This window comes from Mustela putorius, unplaced genomic scaffold, assembly GCF_011764305.1.
Source record: "Mustela putorius furo isolate JIRA1106 unplaced genomic scaffold, ASM1176430v1.1 tig00003988_pilon_pilon_pilon, whole genome shotgun sequence".
In the NCBI taxonomy this organism is placed as follows: domain Eukaryota; kingdom Metazoa; phylum Chordata; class Mammalia; order Carnivora; family Mustelidae; genus Mustela; species Mustela putorius.
Window position 1 is genome coordinate 12,305,206 of NW_025422127.1, and position 15,404 is coordinate 12,320,609.

The 15,404-nt window shown below is 40.0% G+C and overlaps 1 protein-coding gene across 1 annotated transcript in view; it reads right to left on the reverse strand.

Annotated features, from left to right (window-relative positions):
* Positions 1 to 15,404, reverse strand: part of GALNT8 (polypeptide N-acetylgalactosaminyltransferase 8) — a 39,626-nt gene that overhangs the window by 4,114 nt on the left and 20,108 nt on the right. Inside the window, 7 exon segments of the mRNA XM_004781515.2 lie at positions 4,097 to 4,264; positions 5,347 to 5,442; positions 5,988 to 6,125; positions 7,122 to 7,307; positions 11,770 to 11,884; positions 12,349 to 12,570; positions 13,325 to 13,505. Of these exon segments, the coding sequence (XP_004781572.1) occupies positions 4,097 to 4,264; positions 5,347 to 5,442; positions 5,988 to 6,125; positions 7,122 to 7,307; positions 11,770 to 11,884; positions 12,349 to 12,570; positions 13,325 to 13,505 (1,106 nt within the window).

Consider the following 15,404-nt stretch of genomic DNA (forward strand, 5'->3'; position numbering starts at 1 on the left):
TAAAATGTGTAATTGAATAAAGTTTGTGAAATCTTACCAAATTGCAAACACTTTTGAAACATATAAAAGAATTTAAGAATCATTGATTTAAAATCAGATAACTGACATTCTTAAGAAAGAAAACTTAATGTATTAAATTTATAAATACAGTATGTAATGTTTAAGGGGGTTTATTAAATTGTAAAGTCCGCTTTAAAGTTGCTAAGAGAGTAGATTTTTAAAGTTCTCATCACAAGAAAAAAATGTTTTTGTAACTATGTGTGGTGATGGATGTTACCTAGACTTATTGTGATGATCATTTTGCAATATAAGCATACATTAGGCATATTATGCTATATGCCTGAAACTAATATAATGTCACTTATATAAATAAATTAATTCACTATTACAAATAACTTTATTCTCATAGATTTGAGGAGATGTACCAATTCCTCAAAAACCATAAACCAAAATTCAATCAACATGAAATGAATGATCTGAATAACCTTGAACCATTAAAAAAATTCTGTTTGAGCTCCAAGAGGGTGGCCTGCCAGGCCAGCACATACCCTGTGCACACAGGCCTCGAAAGCTGTCAGGTAGGTCTGAATGCAGGAAGTGTGCAAGGAGCAAAGTGTCCATGCTTGGGTGTTCCAAAGCAGAAACCAGGCTCACTGAACTTGGTTTCAGGCTCAGGGGATTGTGCTGATAGTTTTGAGTAGAGGCAGGAACTTGTGGGGTACAGACAAGACCACAGGGTTTTAAAATATTTTAATTTATCATTTAAGGGCCCCTGGAAAAGAAACCTCCAGGCCCATATGTTTCCACTGGAGAATTATACCAAGCATTTAAAGAAGGATTAACACCAATTTAAGACAATCTCTTCCAAAAAATCTCTTCCAGAAATGCCTCTTTCAGAAACTGATCTATTCTAAATTTTTGTCAACAGGACAAATTTTATCAATTAGAAAGAGGAAACACCTCCTAACTCATTTTATGAGGCCAGTATTGATACGAAAACCAAAGGCAGTACCAAAAAGAAAAGGAAAAAGCTGCAGGTCATTATCTTTAAAGAACTTAGACACAAAAATCTTCAATATACAAGCAAAACCAAATATAATAAAGTATGAAAAGAAGTGTACACCATGAGTAAGTGTGATTTATTCCTGGCATATAAGGCTGTTTCAACATTAGAAAATTAATCAGTGTAATCCATCATATCAACAAACTAAAGAAGAAAAAGAACATGATCATATCAATTGACAAAGAAAAAGTATTTGACAAAATCCAACTCACATTCACAATAAAAATATTTTTTAGCAAGTTAGAAATTCAGATAAATTATATCAATTTGATAAGGAGGATCTACAAAAAATCTACTTCTGATGTATATGCAAAAATGGAAGACTCAATGCTTTCCCCCTGCATTTGGAAACAAAGTAAGGATATTCATTCTCACCACTCTTATTCAACATAGTACTTGAAATACTAACTAATGTAATATGGCAAGAAAAACAAGTAAAAGTCATGCAGATTGGATATGGAAAAAAAGGTGACTGTTAAAACCCGATAGGTTTAAATAAAATAATAAGATTTCTAAGCTGAATGTGAAAGCTTAAACAAAAATGATAGCTCTTTAATTTAGAATTTAAATAAATTTATATTAATTTTTAAAACTAAAGTAAACCTGTGATAGTATTTTCTGCACAAAAAAAAGATACCACTAAGGATATTGAAAACTCACATTTAGCACACTCAGCCTGCCTATCAGACATGCTCTGCTTGGTGACTGCCATTGACAGGAAACTCACCATCTTGCTAGGCAGCCCATTATTCTGTAGAATAACTTAAGCTGTCAGGCTTTGAGAAAGCCTTCTTCCCCTGCCCTTACGTTAAGTTGAACTCTGCCTCCTTGATCTAAAGTCACTGGTCTCAATTTTGCCCTCTTGTAGACATTGAACAAATCTAATCCCTCATCTGCATGAAATCAGCCTCATCTTTTCTCTAGACTCATGTGTCTAAGCTAGTACCTCCAGACTTGCCAATCTTTCATTTGTTCTGCAATTGTTTATTGAGTGTGTGCCACGCTCTAGGCATTTTGCTAGATGCAGGAGAGAAAACAACAAAACCCAGGCCCTGTCCTCCACCTCACAGTCTAGTGATAAAAAGATGCAAGTGAGGAGATACCTAGAAGTAATCATGAGATAAAACCTGTAGGAAGGGCCCTTGCCTCCCTTCAGTCATCAGGACATCTGTCTCCACCAATGTGGATAATGCAGCCCCATCCCACAGCAAATTCACATGTAGGCTATAGTCAGTCAAGTCCCTTATGTCACTGTCTTGTGAATTCTGCCAAATTCCCTCCACCCTGTTCTTAGTCAATTGACACTGAAATTAAAGTCAGGCCTTTACACTAGTCCCTATCAATTTCAGCCCAGGGCTCCAGATTCTCTGATGATCATTAATAATAAAACTAATCAAAACAACGAGATACCACCTCACACCAGTCAGAATGGCTAAAATTAACAAGTCAGGAAATGACAGATGCTGGCGAGGATGTGGAGAAAGGGGAACCCTCCTACACTGTTGGTGGGAATGCAAGCTGGTGCAGCCACTCTGGAAAACAGCATGGAGGGTCCTCAAGAAGTTGAAAATAGAGCAACCCTATGACCCAGCAGTCGCACTACTGGGTATTTATCCTAAAGAGGCAAATATAGTGATCCGAAAGGGCATGTGCACCCGAATGTTTATAGCAGCAATGTCCACAATAGCCAAACCATGGAAAGAACCTAGGTGTCCATCAACAGACGAATGGATAAAGAAGAGGTGGTATATATATACCATGGAATACTACGCAGCCACCAAAAGAAATGAAATCTTGCCATTTGTGACGGCGTGGATGGAACTAGAGGCTATTATGCTTAGCAAAATAAGTCAATCGGAAAAAGACAACTATCATATGATCTCCCCAATATGAATGGAGATGCAACAGGGTGGGGCTGGGGGTAGGAAAAGAATTAATGAAGCAAAATGGGATCGGGAGGGAGACAAACCATAAGAGACTCTTTTTTTCTATATTTTATGTATTTATTTGACAGACAGAGATCACAAGTAGGCAGAGAGGCAGGCAGAGAGAGAGGAGGAAGCAGGCTCCCCGCTGAGTAGAGAGCCCGATTCAGAGTTTGATCCCAGGACCCTGGGATCATGACCTTGAGCCGAAGGCAGAGGCTTAACCCACTGAGCCACCCAGGTGCCCCACCATAAGAGACTCTTAATCTCACAAAACAAACTGAGGGTTGCCTGGGGGAGGGTGGTAGGGAGAGGGTGGTGGGGTTATGGACATTGTGGAGGGTGTGTGCTATGGGGAGTGCTGTGAAGTGTGTAAACCTGGAGATTCACAGACCTGTACCCCTGGGGCTAATAATACATAATATGTTTATTTAAAAAAACTAATCATAATGACTGATATTTATTAAATACTTTCTATGTGCAGGCACCATGCTAAATTCTGTATGCACACTATCTCATTTAATCCTCCCAACAGGCTTGTAAAGTAGATATTCTGATCTTCATTTTTTTTTAACTATTTAATATAATTTATTCAATGCAACCTAGCTAATGTCATGTATTCATTAATCAAAGATTTACTGAGCTCTACACATCTGTTGGACTCAGGGGATACCAATACAAACAATAAGTTGGATTCTTAGCTTTGTGTGTGCACACCTACTCAGTATTTTTTTTTTAATTTTTAATTTTTGATAAACATATATTTTTATCCCCAGGGGTACAGGTCTGTGAATCACCAGGTTTACACACTTCTTCATTTTATAAATGAGGAAACCAAGTATCACAGAGGGTAAGAAATTTGCTAATGGTGACTGAACTAGGACTGAACTCAAACTCTTCACTGTTAAGCTAACCAGATTCCAATATTGCTTCCCTTACCCACCCACCTCTGCCAACAGACTCAGCGTTCCCTGCCCAGTTTCATTTTTCAGTCTTTTCCCTACACACTGCCACAAAGCCAATCCTTCTAAAACACTATCAAATCAAATATGAACCTTGTAGACTGTATTTGAATATGCTTATCCTTTAAAAAAAACATGTGACTCACCGGTTTAAAATCCCAATATACGTGCAGTCTGTTTTGGGCTGCCTTGGAACATGGCTCTAAAGTGGGCTTCTCCCCATTGCCAGGGTCTGTCAGGCAGTGATCATCAGTGTGTGCCTCTGCAATCAGTGGTCCCACATAGAACTCCCCAGTTAGCTGATAGTAGACATTCTAAAAGAGAGCAAAGGAGTCTGCCATGGATACAGTCAGTGGGGCAGTCTTTGACCTTATAAAGGGCATGAAGACTGTTCTTGCACTCAATCATCATGGAGAACTGAACCTTCCTAGGTAGCAATGAGTCACTCCCCTTTCTTTGTCCCCAACACTCAGTTAACTCTAAGAAGAACACCAGGCTTGAGAAGTGGGCACTAGCCTGCTTGCTTCTGTACAAGGGCTCCAACACAATCATGACTTGCCTAGACAAGGGAGATTATCTTTGAAACACACACACACACACACACACACACACACACACACATCCCTGAACTTCAGAAGCTATCATCATAAGCTCCAGCTATGGACTTCTCAAGAAACCTTTCCAATTCTTAATCTGATACTGTCTTGCTTGATGAGCTTGGACAAGTGGGTTGTTTTTGTCCCTCAGGGTTTTCATTTGTCAGGTGGAAATGCTTATCTATCCTACATACCACAAACGTTCCCTGTGAGGGCAGCATGCAAAGTAACAAGATAGAAATGAATATTCTCAAGGGGAAAAGTTCCTGAACTGCATCACCAGTTTGATTCTTCTATTCAATGGAGCAACTTCCATTCAGCCTCTCTCTTCTCTAGCCCCTATTTCCTTCTCCACAGAAGAAGCCACAGGTATCATCACCTGCCCACCTTTCAGGGCATACCTGGAGTGGTGAGAGGATGGTGGAGACGGTGAGGGGAAGGGGGAAAATGGGGTAGCCGTCAATGAAAATAAGACCATTATTATTGGTATTATTGGTATTATTACTATTGGTATTACCTGAGGTTACTGTCAATGAAAATAATACCATTGTGAACGAATGTCACATGGCATTCTACCTATCCTCCCTGCACCTGAAGTGGAACTGTCTAGCTCTGATCTCTTGAATGGACTTGGAAGTGCTTAGTTAAAAGGACAGGTTTGGATTTCACCCTGACCCATTGCTCAGGATGCTCTGATCCTGCCTTCCCGTCATCTAACACTTAGTCTGAATCTGACAAGGGTTGCCAGGAGCTGAGCCACAACAGACTCACCCTGGGGCAGGGGAGATTGTAGAAGATACCTGCAGACTGTATTTGTGACAGTAATACATGACAGGGGTTTTGCTTGAAACAAGTCCCTCATCCAGGCAGATATTTTCATCCAACGTGTTTTTCATCTGAAGGGGCAAAACACACAGAAACACCATTGGAAAGAGACAGAGAAACAGTGCCCTCAAGTCTCCCCAAGTCATGCATTTTCCCCACTACTCCAAGGGTGCCAGAAATTACCAACCAAAAGGAAGCAAGGGTTTGGGATCTTGGGGGCCATTTTCTTTGCACTAGACAAATGGCCCTGCTGTGATACTCCTTCCTAGGAACACCCACCCATCAGACAGTCACAGTGCATATAGAATGGGGGGCCAGACCACCTATCCTGGTTGGCTGAGAAATCAAGAGGTCAGATCTAGGGCTGCAGTTTGCAAAGTAAGGAACCAGAAGCAGAGTCAAGAAAAAGAAATGGGTTCTGGGGAGCAAGAGATAAAAGGACACTGAGAGGGCCCAAGGGAAAAAACCTGAGAAAGGAGCTAAGGGATAGAAAGATAATCCTGAGCAGGACGGATTTTGGAAATGCTTTTCTGAGCTGTCATGTAACTCAGGTCCCATTGTCTTGTATAGTCTTGTATAATATTTAAAATCTGAGATGCAATTTCATGATACATACTCTCTCGTAGCCCACAATGTTGTGAAGTGGCTTCAGGTTTGGATAAACATTTTTCAGATACCAGTCAAAAGTTTTACATTTCAGTTTCTTCCGGAGTGCCATTCTGGAAGAAATGTCTCCAAAATCGATTCCAGAGTTCTATAAATAAAACATGGAATATTTCTAGGCCTTGTAACATCCTTGACTCCACCAAAGGGTATGAATGACGCATGAGGGAATGAAACATTTTCCTGATAGTCTGGAAGGTAACCTTGATAATTATAGTTTTTCAGGGAAAGTGGGAAAAGCTTGAACCCTAATAATCTCTGCTGGCTTCAAAGGCACTTGCAAGGCCTACATAGTACGGCTACTTGGGGTTATTTCCCTCCATGAGTGAGCTAATGGAGACTGCTTCCATTTGAGATAATATTTACATCAGTAAGACACAAAATATTCCTCATGATGGCCAGAAAAGACTTCCAAAAGGAATATTCTGGTAGCAAGATTTACAGATTGAAGGAGATTTTCTACACGTGTTATCTGTGGGGATAACTTGATTATTATAACAAGATAACTTGTTATCTGTGGGGAATGCTTGAGCTCAGAGCTCTAGCTCAAGGGCAGAAGACAGTGTACCATGCCAACCTCAGGAGGCTAGCCTTGGCCAAGAAGGCCATCCTCATTTGTGTGCATCCAGCAGTGGTACAGTCCGTACTCCCACCATTCCACATCCCACCTGCCATGTCCCATGAAATCCTGTTGTCCAGCCCTGCCCCACAAGGAATCTCCCAGTATAGAGGATGCATGAAGAACACAGACTCTAGAAGATTCCTTGCTTTGAATTGTATTTCTGCTCCTTATTACTTTATCACCTTAAAGAAATTCCTTTCAATGCTCTGTGCCTCAGTTTCTCCTTCTGTAAACATGGAAGAATAAAAGCAAACCCTACATCATAAATATGTCTCAATGATTAATGGCTGCCTAGAACATAGCATTATTGCATTAATGTTAGGTGCCATTATCATTGCCCCAGGAGGACTTTATGCTAATTTTTTAGAGCAGGGATGTCACTTTCACTTTATGTCTCCCATTTCCTACTCTTTAACCCCCCTCCTCCTTCATTCTTCCCTGCTTCTATTCAATTCCATAACAAACCTGGAGAGGGATGTTCCAGGCCAAATAGACCATGTGTTTGTATTCATCCATCCAGATTTCAGCCACTCGCACAGCATTACGCTTCAAGGCAAGACTCAGATCCAAGGCATAGGGCTTGTGGTGTCTCTCTAGGTGAGCAATCCTGGAGCAGGGTAAGATCTCAATTCTCCCTCCACACTGCCACACCTGTAAAAGAAGAAAAGAAAGTCACCTGGGAAGGTTAGGCCCATGACCAAGAAGCATCATAGCTTATGGACTCACAGAGGCCATATTTTGGAATCATTTCTAAAGAATGTAAATTCAGTCCTCTCACTCCATTTCAATGTGGCTTCTCAACCTACCTATCTACCTAAGACAACCTTTATTAGAAGTCTACCAAAATGCTTCTCTCCCATAGTTCACATAGCTCCCCAAATCCCATGTATTTCAGGAAATCTTCTGAACAGACCAAGGAATGGTTGCCTCTGCTTTATTATCCTTAAGAAAGTATGAAAGTCCTAAGAGGCACCACACACTAAGCCAGTCTCACTAGACTTCATCTCCCAAGATCCCCTCTGTCCTGCGTGCCAGATATAAAACAATGTGGCAGATAGACTCTCGGGGCTCCCATGATCCTTGCCTCCTGGTGTTCACTCCCCTTTCTAACCTCCCCCCTTTGAGTATAGGCTTGTGATCTTCTGGCCAATCGAATATGTCAAAGGATGTACATGATTGCATGTGTGTGATTACACTATATAAGACTGCAGTGTTGGGGTGCCTGGGTGGCTCAGTGGGTTAAAGCCTCTGCCTTCAGCTTAGGTCATGATCCCAGGGTCCTGGGATTGAGCCCTGCATCGGGCTCTCTACTCAGCGGGGAGCCTGCTTCCTCCTCTCTCTGTGCCTGCCTCTCTGCCTAATTGTGATCTCTGTCTGTCAAATAAATGAATAAAATCTTTAAAAAAGACTGCAATGTCATTCTGGTTAGAGACATGCTATCATGTTGGTTTGGAAGAAGCAAGCCACCATGTTGTGAGCCACCATGATGAGGAGGCCACAGGGCAAGAAACTAAGGATGGCTTCCAATTGATCGCCAGCAAAGAACTGAATGTTTTTTCAGTCTAGAAGGTTTCAAGGAACTGAGTGTCGCCAACAATCCCATGAGCTTGGAATCCCTAGTCAATCCTAAATGAGAAACTAGCCATGGCCAACACCTTGACTGCACCTTTGTAGATGACTCTGCTAAGCCATGCATGGACTCTTAATCCACAGAAACTGTGAGATGGTAAGTGCACCTTGCTTCGAATCACCAACTTTGTGATAATCCTGCTACACAGCAATAGATAACTAATATGAGTTATTCTTGACTAAAAGATATCATGACTTATGATAAAATGATATAATTATAAATACTCTGCTTTGCCATCCTGACAGGTACGAACTTACTTTTCAGGCCACACATTCTAATATTTGGCTTAAATATATGATCTTCACCCAGATAGATGGTAGAATGACCTATTGGTATTAGATTGACATAATGGCTCCAGTGTCTTCTCTTCATGGTTTCCCAAGAAACGTGCAGTTTCTGGGAGTTAATTGGTCTATTTGACAGTGGTTAGAAACCTACTACCTTCATGCCCAAGGAAGCCTCTGAGATAAGAGTGAGCAACGTAGGTCGTGCTGATTCAGTTAACCACCTGAAGGGTCAGTCCCCTTACCTGACTTTCAAAATTTTTTCATTCCTTCTTCTACTTCTGAACCCACAGAGTCTCCTCCCTCATTCTCCCAAACCCAGAATAGCACAGTGACAAAAAGTCAGTCTTGGAAGCCAGACTGACCTGTGTTCAAATCCTGATTCTGTCTCTGAATACCTGACAGCTAGGGGCAAAACACTCCCCATCCTGAGTCTCAGGTGACTTATCCACAAAAAGGCATAAAACTGTCAGGAGCATGAAATGGCATAAAAAGTATTCATAAATGTCTATGATTTTTAACTTGAAACAGCTCTTTTCTTCCATTATTCTCCTGAGTTTCTCTTCATTAGTTTCCAACATCATGTGGAGGTTACAACTGATTTGTTTTCAGATTTTATTTTCTGAAGCCAAACATCTAAAATTTCAAATACAAATTCACTCCAATTTCTTCAGTTGCTGGTTGTTTCTAATCCACAGGAATTCAGAGGAGAAAATAAAATGGCACAAAAAATCTTAAATTCAAGTGAAAAGTTAAGTCATGATTGCCATTTATGAAGTAACATTAACTATTATCCTTAATGAAAAGTTTTCAAATTTTACTCTTTCAATTTATTCCCACTTGCTAAACATTCCTCCATTCTTATTCTGTGTGTGAGTGAGTGTGTGTGTGTGTGTGTGTGTGTCTAACACAAAGATGGATGTGAAGCTTCTCTTTATAACAACAATGACTTGCTCTGTGGCAAAAGTTACCCTAATTTTTTCATGAATTTAATCCTTACCACGTAGGTATTATTATTATCCTCATTTAAGTAATTTGCCCACATTTACCAGCAAGTAAATGACAAAGCTGGATTCTGAGTCCAAACAGTGAGCCTGTTAAGCTCCAACAAGGAGTCAGGAATACACAAGGTGCCCGATAAATGCTGGTTTTTCTTTCTTGAGCATCAGCCCCAACAGTCCATCTCCATTTATACAGTCCCATGTGCACTATCACTGCCATGCCTCTAGATGTCAGAATAAAACATCCCATGCAGCTCTACTATTCCCCATGATCTGTCATTGGAGAAAGGGAGATCTTAACGCGTGCTGAGAGGTTTTAAAAGGCAAATAGTCATTCTGTCAAATAAATAAAATCTTTAAAAAAAAAAAAAGGCAAATAGTCACATACACAAACTAAGAAAACTAGATATGGGTAGAACTCTTTTATCCAAGAAAAATAAAAGAATGGCCTTTCCCTGACACTTCCTACATCTCCAGCAAAATCTATGAAAAAATCACAGAATGTTAAAAGAAAGAGGATTTCTTGTGGAAACTAAAATATCGGAGTTCAATATAGAGTAGGGGAATGGAAATAGAGTGGCGACAGCAGAAGAAAGAGAAAAAAAAAAAAAGATGGGGGAACTCAGAATGGTAAGAAGGGCTTGGGGCCCTAACTTGGAGAATTGGAGTTCCAAATTCATGGAAGCCATGGTAGGTAGGAAAACCTCAGCCATAATGTAGCTAGGGTCATCCTAGGACTTTGCTAAGTACCATGCATAAAATAATTATTTCTGCATTTATATTTTTGTGCTAGAGACTAATTGTATACTCAATACCTATTCTTTTCTACATTTATTGTTGTAGAAGAAATAACTGCACACATAAGCAACTAGCTGAAATCTACATTTCCCAGACTCTTTTGCTCACCAGTGGCCATATGACCAGCAGTGGCCAGTGGGATTTGAGGAAAATAACATATACAACTTTCAAGTAGTGACCTTAAAAAGAAAGCATGCTCTGTCTCTGTCCCCCCTTCCTCATTCTAATGAATAGAATACAGGAATACAGGTGTGGTGTGGAGTATAGCAGAATCACAAGATGGAAAAGTCTTGGTCCCCATCATCCTGAAGATGCCATCTCAATCCTGAACTGCTCATGTCCAAACTGTTGTGGAAAAAGAAATCAATTTCTACATTTTTAAAACCTGTTATTTTAGCCTTTCTCAGAAGCCAAACAAGAATTCTAATTAATGTCTTTATAAATCATTTTAAAATATTAGGAGATGGAGAGGAGAAGTAAGTTGGGGAAAATAGGAGAGGGAGACAAATCATGAGAGACTGTGGACTCAGAAACAAAGTAAGGGTTTTGGAGCAGAGTGGGGTGGAGCTGGGGTGAGCCTGGTGGTGGGTATTAAGGAAGGCGTAGAATGGATAGAGCACGGCATGTGGTGCGTAAACAATTAGTTATGGATCATGAAAAAAAATTAATTTAATTTAAAAATATTTATTACATTTTAACAGTGCCATTATCCTTATGAAGTAGATGAAATAAGGATGCTTTTATTCATTTCATGAAGGGAAAATTGGTCAAGACAGCCAGGCAGAACAATAGTTTTCTCTGTCCAACTATTACTGTGACTTAAGGTATAACCCAGATAGAGGCTCAAACTGTATTGGTTAACACAAAAATGTGAGGTCCCGTTTAGGTCTTAATTGAATATAATATCTATTTCTAGGGTCATCAGTTCCAAGTAGAAAGGAATTGAAGGGAGTAGGTCTGAATAAACTTTAGAAAATATCTCATGCTTCCAGATACTGTAATGGACTAGAGATCACCTGGTCTCAGGCATAGAATTTCAGGAATACTATAGAATTTCAGTATTCAAAAGGAATACTATAGGAGGGATATTTTAAGCATGAGATCTAGAAGATGCTTAGAAAATGCTTGGAATGCTTTTTCCCCTTAAGGTAAATAAGAATACCATCTGCTGAGTCTCAGTTCTATGTCTTTCATCCATATCTCCCAGATTATATAAACCTCTACCAGAAAGCTCCACTCCAGAAGTTTTACTGCCTATTCCTAGTGACTCGGAAGTATGAGAGATTATCCATCTCTTGAGCCAATGACATTCAGCCTTCTTCCAGAATTCCAAAGACCATCCAACTCTCCAATTATTTTCCCCTCTGCTTTTTCTCATAATGAGAAAGAAATGTACCCACCCTCAAGCCGAGTTCCACATTCTCTCCTCCATAGACCAGCATCCCACCATCCAGAGATCCAATCTCTTCCAGAAAGATCCTGTTGGCAGCCAGGATGCCCATGATGGAAGGACTCCTATAGAACACACAGTAAGAGAGTTACTAACCTCTTGATGAGGAATGGGTCAAGATGGCGGTGAGGGATGGGAAGCCAACGATGATCTGGCTTCCAAAGGTCTGCTCAAGCCCCTTCTTATCCTGAAGGCTTTTCCTAAACCCTCAGGCTGAACCAAGTACATATAGCTTTCCTTCACCCTCATGCTGCCTTAGCCCTTCCTGAATTATAATGAAATTAAACCTTTTTCATTTTCATATCCCTACTTCATAGCCTGATAAATGCTTAAAATGCCTCAAATGTTTTTTTTAAACAGCATATACTCTGATTTTTGTTTGAAAGCCCTTAGATAGTCTGAAGTGCCTTTATTTTTTTCTCTATCCTCTTTCACCCAATCTCCTCCATTTCTCCTATCCACTCCCAGCAGTACCATAAAAGATCAACAAAACCCACACCATCCATTCCTGATTTCCCATGTTCTAAACAAGTTCCCTAAACCTCAGACTTATTTTACTGGAGCAGTGGCATCATGCTGATCAAACCAGGCCTTTGGCAGTGGATCATAGCGGCACCATAGTTCCCAGTTAAACCCATCAACTGCCAATGCATACTATTCCAGTTCAAAGGTATCAAAATGAATATTATCAAACACAGGAGACACAATCACAGTGTGGTCTTCCTGAATCCGAGCCAAAATGGGCTCTGCCCTAGAAGAAAAGTGTGTAACAAATCCAGGTTGGATATGAAAGGAAGTAGAAGAAGCAAGCAAACAAAACTTCTTCAAGCACCTTGCCCTGATATTGAGCACCTTTTTCACTTATGCTGTGCTGGGCTGTGAGTAGGATACTCCACAGTGCAGAGAACCTTGGCAGTTTTCAGGATACTTGAAGCCACTAGCAGCGGACCTATGTCAATAACAGATTTGGAATTGGTACCCAAATATCACTCTCAAGTCATTATTAACAGGACTATTGGTATTCTGCCTAAATTTACATTAACTCTTTGGATCTCCCTGTTTCCAAAATGATGTCTATTTACTATTTGATTCTCCAAAGAATACAACTTTCTCTGTATCATGTAATTTCAGGACTGAGAAAAACATTAGGAATTATCAAAAGATAATTTCTTCATTTATAGTTAAGGACATAAAAGTCTAGTTAGGTGTGACTTATTTAGTCACAAAATTATTTTGCAAAGTCAGCACTCCAAGTTTGTCAACTCCAAGGTTATCAACACTCCAACCCCACAGTTATTTTCTTTTTTTTTTTCTTCCATAACACTAAAACACTTCCTTAGTCAACCAAATTCCCTGAGTAAAAACACCCTCTCTCTGGATATTTTCTTTGTTTGAGGTCTAGTGCTATATTTCCCTATTTCCATAATACCCTGTCTTTTATGTAGTACCTTTTCAATATCTCCCTTCTCCCCTTTGTTAGGAGAAGAAATCTCCTGCAGCCTTACCACCCAACGTTCACTTCAACATGAGCATCCAAGATGGCAATCACATCAGCTGTGGCCACTTTCCTGCCAGTGTTGCGTGCTTGAGCAAGACCCTCTCTCTTCGTATGTCGAATTATTTTTAGTAGTCCTGGATACTTCCGGTTGTAAAGCTTTATCTTCTTATCCAAGCGTGTCTTTAGTTCTCCGGCCAACCAAATGCACACCTATAGATATTCTGAGTGCAATAATCAATATGCTGTCAAAATTTCACACTATTATATAGTAGTGGTTGAACTACCTCCAGTTAAGGATGAGCAATTTACCATCTTGGGTGAGAAATAGTGTTTCCCCTGCACCTACTTCTCTCCATTCTATCCGCAGGCTTAATGCTCCATTCCTAATCTCCTTTTCCTTGAAGTTAAACTACCTTAGAATAATCACACTGCTTACCATGTAACAAGGATTGTTATTTATGCTTTATGTGTGTTGAGAATTCTCACAGGTCTACCTACCTGACCTAACTAAGGTAGAGGTGCTGGTGAACAGACATTGTGGAGACTGCCTGGAATGTCTTTCCCATGGCTAAACTCTGAAGATTTTCTGAAGAAGACACAAACAACTGAAACTGTTTTGTCTTGTTTTACATATTTCTATCCAAGGACCAATTTTGGACAGAACACTCAAGCTAATCGCTTTTCTAGCTTCTAGCTAATGAATTCATCCCCAAATTGTGCAAACAGGATTCACTATTCCCAGATCGTTGCCAATTTTTTCTTCCCTCTTTCCCCTCTCTTTTATAAAGGCTGTCTATAAATTTGTTCTTTGACTCAGCCTACCAGTTCACTTCCCCATATGTATGAGAACAACTTGCATACAAATCACTAAGCAGTGTTTAAAATATCCAACTGAGAGACTGAGTTTTCCATTGATAACATTAATTTATTTTAATTTCAAATTATCTTATAAGGTAGGTATTTCAGTATCCTCACTTTACAGACAAAAAAACTGAAGCACAGAGAGATTAAGAAACTTGTCCAAGTTACACATCTAATAAGTGGCACTTCCTGGATGTGAGCTCACATTGTGTCTAACCACCAAACCATGCTGCCTCAAGAACCATGTGTGTGCCTAGTTGGGTTTATCATGATCTCCTCCCATTCCTCTCTTTCCAGGGTCCAGAGATGAGATTCTTTCCAGTTCCTCCCTCAGAAGAAAAGTAGATTTATAAGTGCTGGAGTGATCAAGATCTGGAAGCAATACCCACACGACCGTGGCACAAAAATTTGCCCTATGTTAGAAATTTCCCAGATGCACTCCAGGAAGACTGATCAATAATTGAAAATGTAAAGAGAGTCAGTGGATCTGAAGGCTGTTTGCTCCAACTGTGAGAAACCAAGCTGGAAAGTCCCTACACTCAACTAGTCACTACTTTCAGGAAGTACTACTCACAGAAAGTGACTACTTACAGTTAGAAGGGGTTGCCATATTTTTTTTTCTTCTCCTGCCACCACTGTACCCCTGAAAGGTTCATGGCAAACTGAGGGAGGGAGGAGCAGGTTCTGAAGTTCACCCTTGATGGCACCCACCCACAGAAGATGGAATCACGGATTCTGCCTACATTTTTTTTTTTAAAGCAATTTCTTCAAGAAAAAATCAAGGTGAATGGAAAACCTGGAAATCCTGGTGAATGTGTTATAATCATTGAAAGGAGCAAGAACAGGATTACCATAACTTCTGAGGTAGGTACCTTTCCCTAAAAGGCATTTTAAAAATCTCACAAAAAAATATAAAGAATAATCTGTGTGGTTGGTCATACATAGTTGTTAAGAGCATAATTAGGAATTACAGTACTTCTAGATTAACCAGGATAAAGAAGAGAAGGAAGATGAGGATTAAAAATCACTTGAGTATTCAATATGAGTCCTTAAATAAACTCTGTGAACAAAAAAGGTGGGGGAAAAAAAGAAAAAAGGAAAAAAAGTTTGCCATAGTCCCTGGATATCTAGGTGTAATTCTACTTCCCTCACTATCTAATTCTGTCACTTCTCATTTGGGGATCTCTGTTTCCTCAGCTTAGAAGAAAGGCTGGATAATATGTCAG